The 16,942-nt window shown below is 35.2% G+C and overlaps 2 protein-coding genes across 4 annotated transcripts; both read right to left on the bottom strand.

The window, feature by feature from the left end:
- Positions 4,255–5,262, bottom strand: LOC109712204 (ATP synthase subunit b', chloroplastic). Its single transcript, XM_020235643.1, has one exon. The coding sequence runs from the start codon at positions 5,164–5,166 to the stop codon at positions 4,492–4,494; it is 675 nt and encodes a 224-aa protein (XP_020091232.1). The 5' UTR covers positions 5,167–5,262; the 3' UTR covers positions 4,255–4,491.
- LOC109711209 (probable lipid-A-disaccharide synthase, mitochondrial) lies at positions 6,385–15,463 on the bottom strand. 3 transcript variants are annotated; one of them, XM_020234140.1, is made up of 8 exons: positions 15,149–15,463; positions 12,593–12,692; positions 12,383–12,488; positions 12,055–12,275; positions 9,894–9,972; positions 8,547–8,785; positions 7,672–7,898; positions 6,385–6,957 (listed from the first exon to the last, which is right to left on the bottom strand). In XM_020234140.1, the coding sequence occupies exons 1-8, from the start codon at positions 15,406–15,408 to the stop codon at positions 6,735–6,737; spliced, it is 1,455 nt and encodes a 484-aa protein (XP_020089729.1). In that variant the 5' UTR covers positions 15,409–15,463; the 3' UTR covers positions 6,385–6,734. The 3 variants fall into 3 exon arrangements, 2 of the variants coding, with proteins under 2 accessions (XP_020089729.1, XP_020089728.1); XM_020234139.1 differs by having other exon boundaries at positions 8,547–8,842; XR_002216538.1 differs by having other exon boundaries at positions 6,831–6,957; positions 8,563–8,842.

A 16,942-nucleotide genomic window follows, 5' to 3' on the forward strand; every position in this document is an offset into this window, starting at 1 on the left:
TTTGGCCCCACTAGCGTCACGCAGGCCACATCAGAGCCATGCAAGCTGGCTGAGAAGGACTGTTAAGTTAAACACAATAAATCATTCACTATGTTTCTATACTTATATTTTTCATGTTCAATACTTATATTTTTTTACAATATATATATATTTTTACTAGACACGGTGAACTATTCACCATGTTTAGATATGGTGAATGAGTTACCGTGTTCAACTTATTTCAGTACCCCCACTTTTGCTCATGTAACGCTTACGTGATGCCTGCGTAGCGGAAATAGAATCAAAATTGCAATTATAAATCGGTGGTGTGATTTGTGAAAATAATTTTTTTGAGGGGGTGAAATGCAAAAAAACCCCTAACCTTTTCTAGCCTAGAGACATTATTGCTTGCAACAGGTTTTGCACACCCATAAGTGCAATTATGCAAAGCAGGAGGAAGTGTTCTCTGTAGCAGTTACATTGTTTGGCTTAAACAGATCAGTATCCTTCCACGTGGTGGGAGGCCAGGTTAGGCCGAGTCACATTCGAAATAGCGTGAGGTCGGGTTGGATCGAGTTATGTTCGAAATGGCATGAAACTAATTGAGCTGAGTCACAATCAAAATCCGTAGGTGATGTATATGTACGTTTTAATTAAATTGATTGTGTATTTTTAATAGCTTAAATGTTTGAAAATAATGGTTAGCGCTAACGATTCAACCCATATCACATCACGTCAATTATATATGATCAATTAAATATATTTTTAATAAAAGTATAATAATATTATTATTTTATAAATCATGATAGGAAAGATGTATCTTAAGAGGCAATTGTGATTGATTGAGCCACACCGCATAAAATATGTGGTCGACACATTTTTAAATTTTAGACGAATTTAGAGGCGCAAGGTGGACCCCCTCCTCTTTTTTTTGCGGTAGCACGAGATAGCTTTGGGACATATTAAACGTTTTTTTTTTCTTCTCATTTACTATTATATTTAGGCGAGGTCGAAGTGGAAGCGAATTTTACTCCAGAGGAACCAAAATATCTTTATTAATTTTAAAATATTCCTTCAAATATCTCTATTTATTCTAGAATTTACTAATCAAATTAGATTTTAAAAAAATATCTTGATAATTTTATGACAATTTTAAAATTTTTGAATAGTATTAAGAGATAAATAAGCAAAAAGAATTCTAATTAATTAAAACCCCAAATGACTTTTACCAATTTTTGAATGTTAGAGTGTAAAATATACACTCGAATACAGGGGTATAGTGGTAGCATTTTTCATAGTAATAAGTGAAAATCTTTTTTTGGGAAAATTTACTGCGTGCACCGGGTATGCGTAAACCGACTTTTCCAAACCTCGTTTTGGGATAATTTTTTGTGTATTCCTACACTACAAAGAGTTTTAAAATTATTTATGAAAATAATTTTTTTGTGTATTCCTACACTACAAAGAGTTTTATAAACCATCTCAATTCCTTTTTTTTTAATCTTTTTTCACTATGAATTAGTTATATTATGTAATGAAACTAATATATTGCTCCAAGCGTTTGTAGATTAAGATCTACATTATTACAGTATGCATAAAAAATCGTTGAAAGATCTTGAAAAAACTCGAAAAAAGTTTTTTTTTTTTGTTGATACATTATCAGTAAGACTTCGTACCACGTGTCGGTACAGTCTAGCCACAACATCACACGAGCAGCCAAGGCAACTCTTAAGACTTAGTTTGGTATTGAGGCCTATCTAATGCTATTAGATAAAATGGAGTTGGATAAAAGTATATAAGGATATACTTCTGCGTTCTCCAGTGAAACTGTAGAAAATATATCATAAAAATATATCATAACCGACTTATCGTGATATGCAATATTACGTATGAAAACAAACAGAGTATTTTTTCATCGTCTTTTCTCACCGCGCGTAATGTAATCTCTCCGCAATTTCAAACGAAGCCTAAGTAAAATAATCTTAGAATTTAGAATGCATTTTATTCAAAATAGCAACCAAAATCTGAATGGGAATCAAAATGAACCGGAATCGTAAACAGAGAGCGGTAAACTTTTAGGTTCAATTTTCTAAACTTTTGAAAATAAAAATTTCTTCTAAATATTTGTGGTATCCAAGTATCAAATTTGTGATAAAGACTTATAATATTACTATGCTTATTTCTAGTGCACTGTCTTAATATATTAATTCATTGTCATCTAAATAAGGTAAAAATGTACTGAGACCCCTTCATGCAAAAATAGGCCCCTGAATATTGCTCCATCAATTATTAGTCCTTAATTGTTGTAGTTTTAGTTACCAAAAAAGATGAGCAAAGCTTTTTTTTAAAAAAAAAAAATCAATAGCATAGTCGATAATTTTAATAAAAATTTCAATTTAATTAACTAAAATTACTCAAAACTTAAAAGAAAAAAAAATTAATTTGAGATGTGAATGAAAAAGATGAAGTTGAAAGTGCCAATTGCATTTGAGAATGAGCAATACTACTGATAAACTTCAAAGTGGAATGTACATCTTACATTTATACCATCCAAAAACCATTAATTTTTTTACTTTGTCACATTATTTTTCTTTTATTGTAGTAAAACTCATTTGAATTTTTATTAATTCTAAAATTAAGGTGTAAGATCTACATCCTTCTTTTTGAGTGTACAATAAGCATTTCCCATAGTGATATGACTACATGTATGGGCATTGTTACATGGATAAGGAGTTGTTTGTTATTTTCCTTATAGAAGAATAAGGAAAGCATAGGTTTTGATGATTTGTATCATATATCTGAAATTCGAAGCCTACTTATTTTATATTTCTAACTAATAAACATAGTGGATAGCTTGCCACCTCTCTCTGAAAAAAAAGATAAACTTCAAATCGTCTCCCGTAGTTTAACTAATTTTTACATTGTCATTCTGTGATTCAAAAAAATTTATTTTTTTCCCTTATAAATTTAATAAAATATCATATTTCTTTTCAACTAAAATTGGCCTTAGTGAAAAAATAGTAGAGGGACTGAGAGGATTGTGTTAGAATATCCTCCTATAGATTGAGGTCTCTGTACACTTTTTTTATTTTTTTTTTCACAAAGAAATACCTACAAGAATGATTCCCTCTTTGGCTAGTCAAGAAGAACCAGCTAAAAATATAAAGTAGAATACGGTAATTTATTTACTGTGTTCTGAAACACAGGTAATTTATTTACTGTGTTCTGAAACACGACAATAGAATTACTGTATTCTCTTCGTTAAATTATCGCAATCCTTTCAACTTTTTCTAATTTGCAAAGTCAAAAAGAATTCAGAAAGAATACGGTAATTCTATTGCTGTGTTCTAAATCGCGATAAATGAATTATCATATCCAACTTAAACACCACAGCTGATCATCTGCCATTCATGCAATTATTATTTTGCAGGTGCTATTTGCAAAAAGCAAATTTGTGCATGGGCTAGATGCAAAAAAGCACTTCGTTCGAATTCTTAGTATTAAACATATTATGACAAAACTAGTAAAATTTGATTCTTTAATTAGTGTATAAAGTGTAAGATTCATATCCTATCCACATAGCACTTCATCACATAAATCTAGAACGTGACGGTCACATTGGATGATGTGTTATTTCCAATCAATCAGATTGCTCTTATAAAATTCACACATTTGATCATGATTATTAGAAAAATATTTTTACTGCATTTTTCGCTCAAAAAAGAAGAAATATTATTGGCTTCTATGACAACCCGATTTTATTATGCGAGAAAGTCTACATTGTAACTTTACACCACATCATCTATCCTCGGCCAATCACATTTCTTCTTTTAAGAAAAAAACATAATAAAAAAAAAAATTTAATAAATATGATGGGATGGGTGAACTAAAGATTTTGTCGTGGCACGGAGTCGTATCGAAAACTTGCCGACACGATACAATACGGTACGTGCCGCATCGTGCTGAGGAGTGCCGGCCACAAAAAATATATGCGCGCCAATACGTAATGACATGAAATATCTATTTTCTTTAGCAACAAAATATACCAATTATTTATTATATATTTTTATTAAATTTTTTTAACCTTATTGAGAAAGTTACTTCCTAATTTCAAAAATAGAGGATTTTGAGTTATGCCATTGGCACGGAATTGTATAGTGTCGATATCTTACTGGCATGATACGACACGGTGGATACGGTCTATGCCGATAGACACTTTAATCCTTAGGCTGAACACAATAAGAAGGATTTAATTGGTTAGGAACGTCACATCAGTAATATAAACTTTTGCACTCTAGAGTATTTCCTACTATGCATTTTCACAAACAGTTTGCAGGCAATGACAACAACATCAATATACAACTTTTTATCAGATCAATAGACAGTAGGGAGACATAACCAAGAAGCAGCAACAAGAAGAACGTATTTGCATTGCATTGCAATAATATACCAAGTACCAAAATCTAGGGTTTAGGGTTTATATTTTTTGAAGAAGATAAAAAAAGAAAGAATTCAGGGGAGGGGGAGGACCTTCTTGACGATCTCGTCGCTGAGGGCGGCGATCTGGGAGTCGAGGGCGCGGATGGTGTCCTCCTTCTGGCGCTCGAGGCTCTGCAGGGCCTCGGCGAGCTCGGCCTCGACGCGGCGGCGGCCCTCGGCGAGCTTCTGCTCCAGCTCCGCCGTGGTCTCCTTCTTCATCTTGTTCAGCGCCGCCGACACCTCCGCGCGCGCCGCCTTCATCACCGCCGCCGCGCGCTCCTCGAGCTGCTTCACCTCCGCCGACGTGTCCTTCACGTCGCCCAGCTGCGCGCGGATCTTGGCGTCGCGCTCGTCCATGAACTTGCCCAGCGGGGTGAAGTAGAGCTTGTCCAGCGCCACCATCAGCAGCAGGAACTCCACCGCGATCGCCGGGAGCGTCAGGTTGAAGTCGAACAGCGCCGCCTTCTCCATCTGCTCCGCCAGCGCCGGCACCGGAACCGCCGCCGCCGCCATCGCCGCCGCCGGGGCCAGCGCCCGGAGGAGGCGGCTGTGGAGGGAGGGTTCGTTGCTGCTGGGGTTAGGGTTACGGTTAGGGTTAGGGTTTGATGCGGCGACGATGGAGAATTTGGGGAGGGGGGAGGGCTTGGAGAGGTTGCGGGGGGAGCGGAGGGCGGGGGCGGAAGCGGAGAAGGAGAAAGAGGTCGCCATTTTCGCCGGTGAGGAGGAGGAGTGGTGTGTGGGGGGGTGAAGTGGTGGAAGAGGAGGAGGGAGTGGTAGATGATGATGATGATGATGATGATGATGATGAGGGAGGGGGAGACGAACACCCCATCTTAACCTAAGCCACACAAATCTCAAGCTTCAGTATATATTTGAAATATACCTCACCACACACACACACACACACAATAAAAAAAAAAAAGAGTGAGAAAGCGAGAGAAAATGAGATTTTTTTTAAAAAAAATGAACTCTAAATAAAAAAAATAATAAAAAAAAATAAACTTCAAATACCACTCTTATAGTTCCGCACTTTCCCATTTTAGTACATTGTGATTTAAAATGTATCAATTTAGTACATTATGATTTTATTTTTTTTCTTTTTATCGAATTTTTTTATTAAATCAATGATAAAATTGAAACTATAAGATATTAAAGTGAATATTTGATAAACCTAGACAGGACATCTGAAGTTTTTTTGTATATAATTTTACGACATCTTACCTAAGAAGCTAACGAAAAAAAAAAAAAACCACAAAATACTAAATTAATACTGTTAAAATTACAGGGTACTAAAATAAGTAAGTGTGAAACCACATAAATGGTATTTGAAGTTTGTCCTAAAAAAATTATAATTGACCAAATAATTCAATCAAAATTTGATTCGGCCAAATAATCCTATTTTGTCCCACTCAACATCAAGCAAATAATAATCAAAAAAGAATAAATCATTCGTCGATTTTAATAAAATTTAAAAATTGATAAATTATTTTTGCCCAACATGACACTGAAGTGACAAGGCAAGAAGAGAGTTACTTGACCAAATAAAATTTTAAAAAGATTATTTGATCTATTAGAATTTTTTTAAAAAAATATATTTTTTAAAAAAGTCTGAAAGAATGAAAAGAAACCAAAAAAAGAAAAATGCTACTCCCCCACCAAAGAGAAAAAAACAACAAACCATACGAAATGTTAATTATTGATATTCGAGGTCTAAGTTCGAAATCTAATTACTTCTTATTTTTAGCTAAAACATAATCAAAGCCTAGAGTATGCTACATTTCTCTAAAAAAAAAAAAAAAACAGACAAACAAGTGATGTATTGGTAAAAATATACGCAACAAATCTAAACTTTTAAATCATTTCAAAATAACAAACTTTTTATTTTATTTAATTTTAGTCGACTACTAGTTCATACACCAGGCTTTGTTAGTCACCAATGAATGGTAGTTTATTTTAGCATAGTCAAATTCCAAACAAGCAACAACTCTTACTACTACAAGAATTAAGGAAAATAATGGATACAGTAAACAGCATTTATCTGCTATTAAATCAAAAATAAAAACAATGTGTACAGCACCATTGTGAAAAACAAACCTAAAAAATTTTAAGTATATTCGGATTCGGAGGTTGTAGACAAGTAACACAAATGCAACTTTTGCACTAACAAGTATTTGAAGATATTGCAGGAAATGGGCATCTGATGCAAATCCAAGATATTGCAGGAATTGCGACGGAAAAAAGAGAATACTATTGCATGATTAATCTTTCTCTAACATCTAAGGAGCAAAATTTGAGTCTAACCCATGGCTTTTTTGCAGCTTTTCTGCGTAAAGCACCGTTGATGCGGCAATCATGCTAGGGCAGCATTTATACGAGGAAAAACCTAACTGGTCGAGTATTGAATTGCTGCGCTGCGCGATCGGATTGTGCAGAATTTGAAGGACCTCTTCAGCAGATGAAATCTGCAGTCGACGAACTTCGTCATTGAAGAGTACTTCCCTGGAGCGAGAACAAACGAAAATAGGCATTAGTTTTCTCAAAGAAATCTAGATGTGAAACTAGTGGCAAACATGCGTAATGTCAATTATTCTTACTTTTTTCACTTTATATCAACTGCATATACTCCCATAGAAGTATTCATCTACCCATGTATACGCCACGCACTAGCTTGGCCGCACGTAGACTAGCTCCGTTTTCATACTAGTCAATATATATAAAACTACAGAAATTTGAACAACGCGATTGGTCCTACGATACAAACAAAATTAACTTATTATAGTCTACAAAAGTCTTAACAAAGAAGACATCTACTTTATATAATTAAAGGAATCGTTTCATTTCGTAATTTGCAAGTGTACTTAAATTGCAGAAAACTAAAAAAAAAGGATCATTGGAGAAACCCAGGGAAACCCAAACAGGCAGGCAAGAAATCTTTGCATTCTGCAATAATGCTTTTGCCTTGGAAATAGAGCCTTCAAACCACCATACTACAAAAAGTTAGATACTGAAAAATAAAACTTTGTGATTCTGCTATGATAATATTGTGGTGCTATTATACGACAATAAAGATGGGTTGCTTGTTTCCAGGTATTTTACAGTATGATGGTTAATTGGTACAAAGGCGACAAAACATAATTGTCCTAAAATATGGATAAAAAAAATTACATTAGAAGGAGAAAGTTATTATTAAGTGCATGAGCGAGAGAAACTCACCTAAGTTTTCTGACTAGATTATCAGATGTGCAAGCACGAAAAAGCACTTCTGGTATAACAGCTGACTCCAAAAGTATGTTGGGAAGCGAAATAAAATTTAGCTTCGTCCTTAATTTGACAATACACTCCGTGATGAAATGAGCTCGATACGCAACCACACTAGGAAGTCCTGCCAGCATAAGCTCCATAACAGCTGAACCAGAAGTGCATAATGCAGCTCTACTAGCCTGCAAATAAAAAAAAAAAAAATTTCAAAGAAGAAAAAGATTATGTTCAATGAAATCAAATAGGCCAAACATTGTGAAAGATTTCAGACCAGCTAAGCCTACAGCAACAAAGCATTAGCAGCAACAGAAAAGGCACCTCACTGTAATACGAGTAATTATTATTACTATTAGGACATCGAAAGTGGATAATAATGATGTGTAGCTTCTTTACCATAGACATCAAAGAACTCGGAATAGTGCAAAATACGACCTTGCATGAAAACAGAAAATAGGCAGAAACTAAAACTACTCGAGCAATGATGTGCAGAAATTGATAAGTTGTGCAACACATTGCTTTTCCCAAACCAGGGAATGAAAAAGAACAACTGAATTGTCTGGGAAACTACTCTGTCCTCAAAGCATGGACAACACTTGATGACAAAAAGTAGAAACATCAGAAATATGAACTATATAATCACTATTATAATTAAATGGAAATATCATACTTATATCCGTAATTGATGCTTTGACATGGACGCTTGGTTATATCAAACGCTATATGCTCTAAAGAAAGCCAGAAAATATTAACTCTTGAACTGGTCACAACGAATGTGTAATTCAATAAAATAAATTAGCTAGCATGCATTAAAGACTTAATAGTAAGCTCACCCTGAAAGCCTCATACTTTTTCTCTATTGATTCCCCAGGTATCAATATAGCGCGAAGAGGCCACGTCCGAATAGCGTTGTTAATATAAGTCTCCACACGGCAGTTGGGTGCGACAGGAATGATAGTTGAGAGCTCAGGGATTGAATTTTTTAGGAATTCCACTGTCTTCAAGAAGATGGGAAGCATGCGAGTAACCTCCTGTAACCTGCTTCCAGGTAGTAAGGTAATGATTGTGGACTCTGTAAAATATAAATTTTGTTTCAATTGATGGAAAGACTTAGTTGGTAAGCCATGTCCTGAAAAATGTTAGAGTTACAGCATGTCAAAAAGAATCTAGAAGTACAGTTAGACAAAAGGGCGACTCAAGCAGAGCAACATAAAGCGAAAAAGCTCAAGTATTCATCAACAGAAGGGCGTCCTTGTGACATATAAAATACCACCTATCCTTCTGTCTAAGAACTATAAAGAGGGAAAAAGAACTAGGAGGGTATATATACATGCATTGGGAGGGGTACGTGGAAAAATATTACTTAATTTTAATATTTGAAAGAATCGATTGGCGACATTTCGTCAAATTTTAGCATAAGAATCACCATACTGTAGCATCATAGGTGAAACGATTTAGAAAAGTTAATTGCTTTAAGCATAAGAAATTAAGGTATAATTTGCTTAAAGAATGAAGAATATCAAGAAAGCTTAAAGACAGCAGTACCAGGAAAAGTATTTATGGCAGTATTATAATATATTATTTTCACTTTGACAATTCAAATCATATTTATGGTCATGCCAACATTTAATAGTCCAAGAACCACCAAAACCAAGAGGAGGATGGCAATCCATATAATTGACGACAATTACAATTTTTTAGCATAATTGTAAAATGAACAATCAGACAACTAACTGGTAGTAAAACCTTGGTTGCAAGTAAACTCACAATAGCGATAGTAAGCACTTCTCAGTAACTGGAATCACAGTTTAATTTGCAAAATCTAATGGCACAATTACTTAGTTAAGCATTATTAGGCATTCTCACCTCTTCAACCACGTGCATAGGAGTCACCGAATCCATGCAGTTATTCTTCCCCTTACTGAGGTAATTGCATGAAAGAAAAATAAAAAGTATAGTGGCACTAGTATAATAGAATTACTGCACTTGTTTTCCTGGGTGGAGAAATATAGTTGATATGCAAGAAACCATTAGGTGTTATATCACAGAAATACAACACCCATCATCATTGGATACTAAGTCCATTACAAGTATTAAGTTGACTGGCAAATACACAGCCAAATAAACTCATCTCACAGACAATAGCATTAAATAAAGATGAAAGCAGATGAGTCAATAACCTGAGGATAATCCATTTTCCTGTCGAAAAGCTTCAACATTTCCTTGAAACTTGCATTTATCAAATGATGATTCCAACTCCTATAAAATAGATTCCAACATTAAGGCAACCATCAAGTTGATTTCTTACAGGCGCTAAACTCTCTAAAGAAGATAAAATAAACTCTTCAACAAAGAAAGAAGCTAGTTAGCTGCCTTTCAACATTTCAGATTTTATTCCTATTTTGTTCATGCCATTTTGTTAATCCCACATTATGTTAGGAATAATACTGCAATCTACTAACCCAAGTTACTAAGAAATGCTAATCTATAATTAAGTACCACATTCTGTTGGCTACAATGAATAGCAACCAACTTCTCACCCATCGCTTGCTTCAAAAAACATTGCTAGTATAAGAAAGATAATTAAGTCTAAACAACAAGAGAGAGTGATTCAATCATTCATCAAGAAAACTGCACTAAAAAACTAGAAAATATTTGAATAGACAAGTGAGTTAGGCATAGATTTGTAGAATCTAGAAATACTCGCTTTATAAGGCAAAAACATTGGGAAGTACAGACCCGTAAATTATATGAAATATTTTCTACTTATGCAACAAAAGTACTGTTGACCTATAGTTGCCAAGAAAAAAGTTAATGATTGTTAGCACAAAAAAAACAACTTTACTAACTACATAGAACATTATGAAGAATTATTCCACACAATTATTCAAGTGTCATGGCATAGCATAATGCCGAGCACTTGCTAGCACAGTACGGCACAACGCATGTCGTGCCGTGTTGAAGTGTGTCATTCACAAAATTAACCGGTGTACCCACTATGGCATGAAATATTTAATTTCTTTAGCATCAATATATTATAGTTATTATATATCTTTATAATTTTTTGGTACTTTATTGATATAACTACTTGCTAAATTCAACGAAAAGAGAATTTTGAGCTGTTCCATTGGCATGACGACTATATCGTGCTGATATTTTATTAGCATAGTATGGCATGGTAGGCACAGTCCATGCCGATGGGCATTTAAATCCTTGATTCCATAACTATATGTTATAGTGAGGGTCTTACCATGCGGACAGAGATATGTTCAGAAATTTGAGTTGTGTTATTGAATGACTGGGTCAGGATGTATAAGTGGCTTCATGCTCACAAAGAAGAAATAACATGTCTTTTAAATATAATTTGACAAAAAAAAAAAAGAAGCTGCTAAGTACCTATTATTAACAAACTACTATGTGAAACCCATCCTTCATTCCATAGATTTTAAAGAGACATTACAGGAATATAGTGACATCTGCAAGAGGGTAGAGACTGATCAACAAAATCAATAACTTAATCGTTGAGATGCAAACTTAATAACTTAAACAGTTCAACTTCAAAAGGGAGCATCTGCATGTACTTATAAACAGCTCCTTCTTTATCCACCTACAGGTAATCCTTCAGGTAATTGGCAACAATAACATCCTTAATCTGCTGATATACACATGAATCAAAAGTCTGATCAATTTATGCATAATTTAGATATAGAAATTTATCATTAAATTATGAACCCTTATTCGTGGAGCTATGGCACAGCCTAAATCAGGAAGTACCTTCTTCACTACAACTGACAACAAGGTTTCAAGTCATGCACTCGTCAGGGCTATAACCAAAACAATGGTTAATGTTTCGCAATTGATTAGGTAGTTTGGTGTCATTTTGTACTAGATTAGTATCTTTATTTGGTCACTCTTTGACATGGAATCTTTTCACGAGTGTTGAAGAAGGAAGAAAAGGCCAAAGAGGAGAAAAAAGCAGCAGTTCTGCAGAAGGAAAGGTTCTCCGAAAATTGCTGAACAGATTGAAGAACATTTTCTTTTTCCCCTCAATCATGAACGATCAGCAGGGTTTATTACAACATTATTTAAATTGGACAAGATCATCTTCCATAAGGTTTTCTTCGTGGTGTCTTACTTGCTTTCAAGTTTGAATTGGAGAAAAATCTTCAACCAACCAATAAGTTGATGACATTTCACCATATATCTAACAAAATAAGATTAAAACTAAATAATTTTGCAAACAACACTTGGAAATTAAATAAAAAACGATTAATATGAAAACAACAAGGTAAATAAAAATTACCTTGAAAATATAAAAAGGATAATGACAAGACTTCCTACCTTACTTGAGAATACGACATCTTCCAACAAGGGATGGCCCACGTATGTAGCTGGTAATCCATTTAATCGGCATATTTCTTCTTCAAATGGAAGTATACACAAGATATGGTCCACGAAGTGGCGTAGATGCGTAAGCCTAGTTTCACCACCCTTCCATGCCCAGAATGATGGCGCAACATAGTGAACATGTACAGGACTGTTAGTATTTTGTATGTATCTACCTGTATAACATCATCTATTTAGTTCACCCTACATGATACAAGATAATAATATCTCAAGTTTGACAAAGGAAACATATGCACAAGTTAATTAACTAGCTCCTTCGTACCTTGGAGCAGTTTCAAAAAGCGGAAAGAGAATCCTTTTGAGTCAACTGTCACAACAACATGAGGTTGGAATAATATAGCTGATTCTGTAGTATCCTTTAGCTTAATCTGTGACATATAAGTTCATTATATGAGTGGGAGTTTCAATGACACACTAAAGCACATTGAGTAGTAACAACAAGGAGAAAAGATTAGATTGCGCACAACTTCACCCTAATGTTATTTAGGTGTGGCAACAATTCCCACAAACCCATCACTGCAATTTCTTCCATGGGAAAGATAGATTGCAAGCCTTCCTTGTGCATCAATGACCTGAATCAATAAAAGAGTATTTCAGACATAAGATGGCTATTTTGAGATGAACCGTGCAAGATTATGCAGACATGGTTATCAAAGTATCAACAAATACAACTAACAAATTGACAACATACAACTAGTGATACGTACATAAATTCATACATCAATGCAGCAAAAGACCTAATCAGATTTCCATCAGCCAGACTTACATAACTCCTATCATTTTCCAGTAAGAAAGAGCTTAGCTGCACTTGTTTGTTAACAAAAGATATTACTTGCTAGCATAAACACTATGGAAGTCCTACTGAAAATTAGCGAAATGCGAACTGGACTCCAATTTGGCAATTTATGTGTAGCCAAATAGGAGTTTGCAAGAAGACGAAAAGATAGGATACTTAGAACCTGTTTGGCCTTGCTATAAAGTATAGTGCTATTTGAGAAAATGATATTTGGGTTGTACTATTAGTAGAAGCAATTTATATTAATTAAGTTCCTCCTAACAGCTTATCCATGTCGCTGAATCAGAAGCTCCAAAATGGAGCTTTTTAGGCCTGAAAATCAATTTTCTGCTTTCCGTGATAGTAGCAGCTTCAAACTTTTCTACCAGTTAATGCTATAAAGATAAATGCAACTTAGAGCAGAAAAGGACACAGAGTCATCAAAAGCTCCACTTTCGAACCTTGCTTTTACACCTGAAAATCGCTATACTAAATTTCGCTGCAACAGAAACTCCAAACTTTTCTAATCCCAACTGAAGCCACATAACTGCAAAATAGAGCAGAAATAGACACAGAGTCGTCAAAAGCTCAACTTTAGAGCCTTCCTTTTACACCTAAAAATCGCTATACTACTTTTCGCTGCCGCAGAAACTCCAAACTTTTCTAATTGCAACTGAAGCCACATAACTGCAACTTAGAGCAGAAAAGGACACAGAGTCATCAAAAGCTCCACTATGGAGCCTTACTTTTACAACTGAAAATCGCTATACTACTTTTCACTGCAGCAGAAACTCCAAACTTTTCTAATTGCAACTGAAGCCACATAACTGCAACTTAGAGCAGAAAAGGACACAGAGTAATCAAAACCTCCACTATGGAGCCTTACTTTTACACCTGAAAATCGCTATACTACTTTTCACTGCAGCAGAAATTCCAAACTTGTCTAATTGCAACTGAAGCCAGATAACTGCAACTTAGAGCAGAAATGGACAAAGAGTCATCAAATGCTCCACTTTCGAGCCTTGCTTTCACACCTGAAAATCGCTATACTACTTTTTGTTGCCGCAGAAACTCCAAACCTTTCTAATCGCAACTGAAGACACGTAACTGCAACTTAGAGCAGAAGAGTCATCAAAAGCTCCACTTTGGAGCGTTGCTTTTACACCTGAAAATCGCTATACTACTTTTCGCTGCCGTAGAAACTCCAAACCTTTCTAATTGAAACTGAAGCCACATAACTGCAACTTAGAGCAGAAATAGACACAGAGTCATCAAAAGCTCCACTTCGGAGCCTTGCTTTTACACCTGAAAATCGCTATACTACTTTTCGCTGCAGCAGAAACTCCAAACTTGTCTAATTGCAACTGAAGCCACATAACTGCAACTTAGAGCAGAAAAGGGCACATAGTCATCAAAAGCTCCACTTTCGAGCCTTGCTTTTACACCTGAAATCACTATACTACTTTTCGCTGCCGCAGAAACTCCAAACCTTTCTAATTGAAACTGAAGCCACATAACTGCAAATTAGAGCAGAAATAGACATGGAGTCATCAAAAGCTCCACTTCGGAGCCTCGCTTTTACACCTGAAAATCGTTATACTACATTTCGCTGCAGCAGAAACTCCAAACTTTTCTAATCACAACTGATGCCACATAACTGCAACTTAGAGCAGAAATAGACACAGAGTCATCAAAAGCTCCACTTTGGAGCCTTGCTTTTACACCTGAAAATTGTTATACTACTTTTCGCTGCAGCAGAAACTCCAAACTTGTCGAATTGCAACTGATGCCACATAACTGCAACTTAGAGCAGAAATAGACACAGAGTCATCAAAAGCTCCACTTCGGAGCTTTTGCTTTTACACCTGAAATCGCTATACCACATGTCACTGCAACAGAAACTCCAAACTTGTCCAATTGCAACTGAAGCCACATAACTGCAACTTAGAGCAGAAAAAAAAACACAGAGTCATCAAAAACTCAGCTTTGAAGTTTTTGCCTTTACACCTGAAAACTGCTATGTTACATTTCGTTGCAGCAGAAACTCCAAACTTTTTCTAATTGCAGCTGAAGCTCACTATTCTACTTTCCGCCACAGCAGAAGCTTCAAACCTTTCAAATTCACCAACACCGTACAGATAACTACAACTAAAAGCAGAAGCGCAGAATCACATGCAGAGTCAAACATGCAACTGCAGCTGAAAACAGAAACAGAAGCAGACACAAAGGGGGACGCGATTACACGAAACTAACCCTCCGACTCCGGCGAAGCGGACGGGGACGGGGGAGACGTTCTTGAGGGAGGCCATGAGGCGGGAGGCGAGGGCGTCGCCGGAGACCTCGCCGGCGACGAGGAAGACGCGGAGCTCGCCGTCCTTGGCGGCCACGTCGATGACTCTGCGGCGGCCATGAGAAGAGCACCGCACCCCCGCCGTGAAGGGAGAGGAGGAGGAGGAGAGTGTTCTTCGGAGCTCGCGGCCATTAATGGCGGATGCGACGGATTTGAGCAGCATCGGTTTCGTTTCGCGCGGGGCCGTCGGAGGTGATTGTTCCGCCAACGATCTTCAACCCTTAAAACCCTTTAACCCTTGTGGCTTGGGAGTTGGAGCAACGAATGTAAAAATTTCTAATTTAAAAATTAAGATTTTAATTTTAAAAATTAAAACTTCAATATATTTTTATTTTAAAGCTTTAAATTTGAAATTTAAGATATTAATTAAATTAAAAATATAAAATTTGAGATTTGAGATTTGAAATTTAATATTTTATATTCAATATTTAATATTTAATATTTAAAAGTTAAAATTCAAACATAAAGTTTGAAATTCTGAATTTAAATTTAAAATTTGAGTCCAGAATCAGAATTAGATTTCAGTAAGCAGATTTTAACTGTTTCTAATTTTGAACTCTAAAAAATCAGAACATTGATTCTAAAAATCAAAATCAAATTTGAAAAGGAGGTTGCCAAGCGTTCTGTTAAAGATAAAATCGTTTTTGGCTCTAAAATCACTTTTTAAAATCTAGGCCAAACGCACATTTATCACATTATCAGCTTATGATTCAAAAAAAATCACATTTTGCTGTTTTATACTACGACATTGACACGAAACACGAGACGGTCAACGCAAAACAATTCGAACATGTTAACTTCGCAACTTCCAAAATATTAAAACACGAACACGACACGAACACAACTAATAAAATATAATAAATATTTATTTTATAGAAAATATTATTATATTTGTTACATGAAATTGGCGGCTGATTGCTTGACTAATTTCACTGGAAGCACAGGTCAGTTTTTCATTTGAATTGGCTGAGGAAACCCCGAGTTTAGCGGAAAAGTTTATAATGTACTGGTTATATTGCTGACGCAATATTTCCAATCAATAGGATTGTCTCATTTGAGTTCACTTGTTCAATCATGATTAATTAAAAAAAAAATTTATTATACTTTTTTTTTTCAAAAAGAGAGATATAATTAACTTGTCGCTGATGATGTAGTGTAAATATGACAATGTATACATTTTGGAATTTAGCTGCATTTTGGGTATTTGCTTTTTTTTTCCTGGATTGATATACGTCGTAATCATAAAGTCGCTGCTTGCTTCGAATTTAGGTAAAGACGTTTTGGGTGTTTTTCGCAGGAATAATATACGTTCTAATCCTAGCCGGCTTTTTTGAATAAATTTCATGTTTTTAAAAAGAAAGAACTACAGGTATAATTACATGCAAATTCAACTTTAGTATTTTGATGCATTTGAATTCAATTATTATAGTTGAAAATACATTTAGGAGGCACAGCTGTAGTAGCCAGAACTATATCCAAATAGATTACAGTAGTAGAAAAGAGTAATTTTAAATAAAATGTACCTCCCTAATCACTTTCTAAATAAATTTTTTTTTTTTCTACATTGAAAGTAATCTCACCACCACATATAAAAGAATAAATTGTTAAAATTCACCTCCAATTGCATATAACCAAATAAATTATTTGTAATCACAATATTTTCTAGTAAATTAAGCAAAACGAGAGGCATGTAATTG

Source organism: Ananas comosus, linkage group 6, assembly GCF_001540865.1.
Source record: "Ananas comosus cultivar F153 linkage group 6, ASM154086v1, whole genome shotgun sequence".
NCBI classification, from domain to species: Eukaryota; Viridiplantae; Streptophyta; class Magnoliopsida; order Poales; family Bromeliaceae; genus Ananas; species Ananas comosus.

What these genes read in the sequence shown, in the direction of transcription:
- LOC109711209 (XM_020234139.1), bottom strand. Translation starts at nt 15,408, where the DNA reads ATGCTGCTCAAATCCGTCGCATCCGCCATTAATGGCCGCGAGCTCCGA. An exon ending in CACACCTAAATAACATTAGG is followed by an intron (nt 12,489 to 12,592) that starts GTGAAGTTGTGC and finishes TATATGTCACAG; the next exon opens with ATTAAGCTAAAGGATACTAC. An exon ending in CTTTTTGAAACTGCTCCAAG is followed by an intron (nt 12,276 to 12,382) that starts GTACGAAGGAGC and finishes GATGTTATACAG; the next exon opens with GTAGATACATACAAAATACT.
- LOC109712204 (XM_020235643.1), bottom strand. Translation starts at nt 5,166, where the DNA reads ATGGCGACCTCTTTCTCCTTCTCCGCTTCCGCCCCCGCCCTCCGCTCC.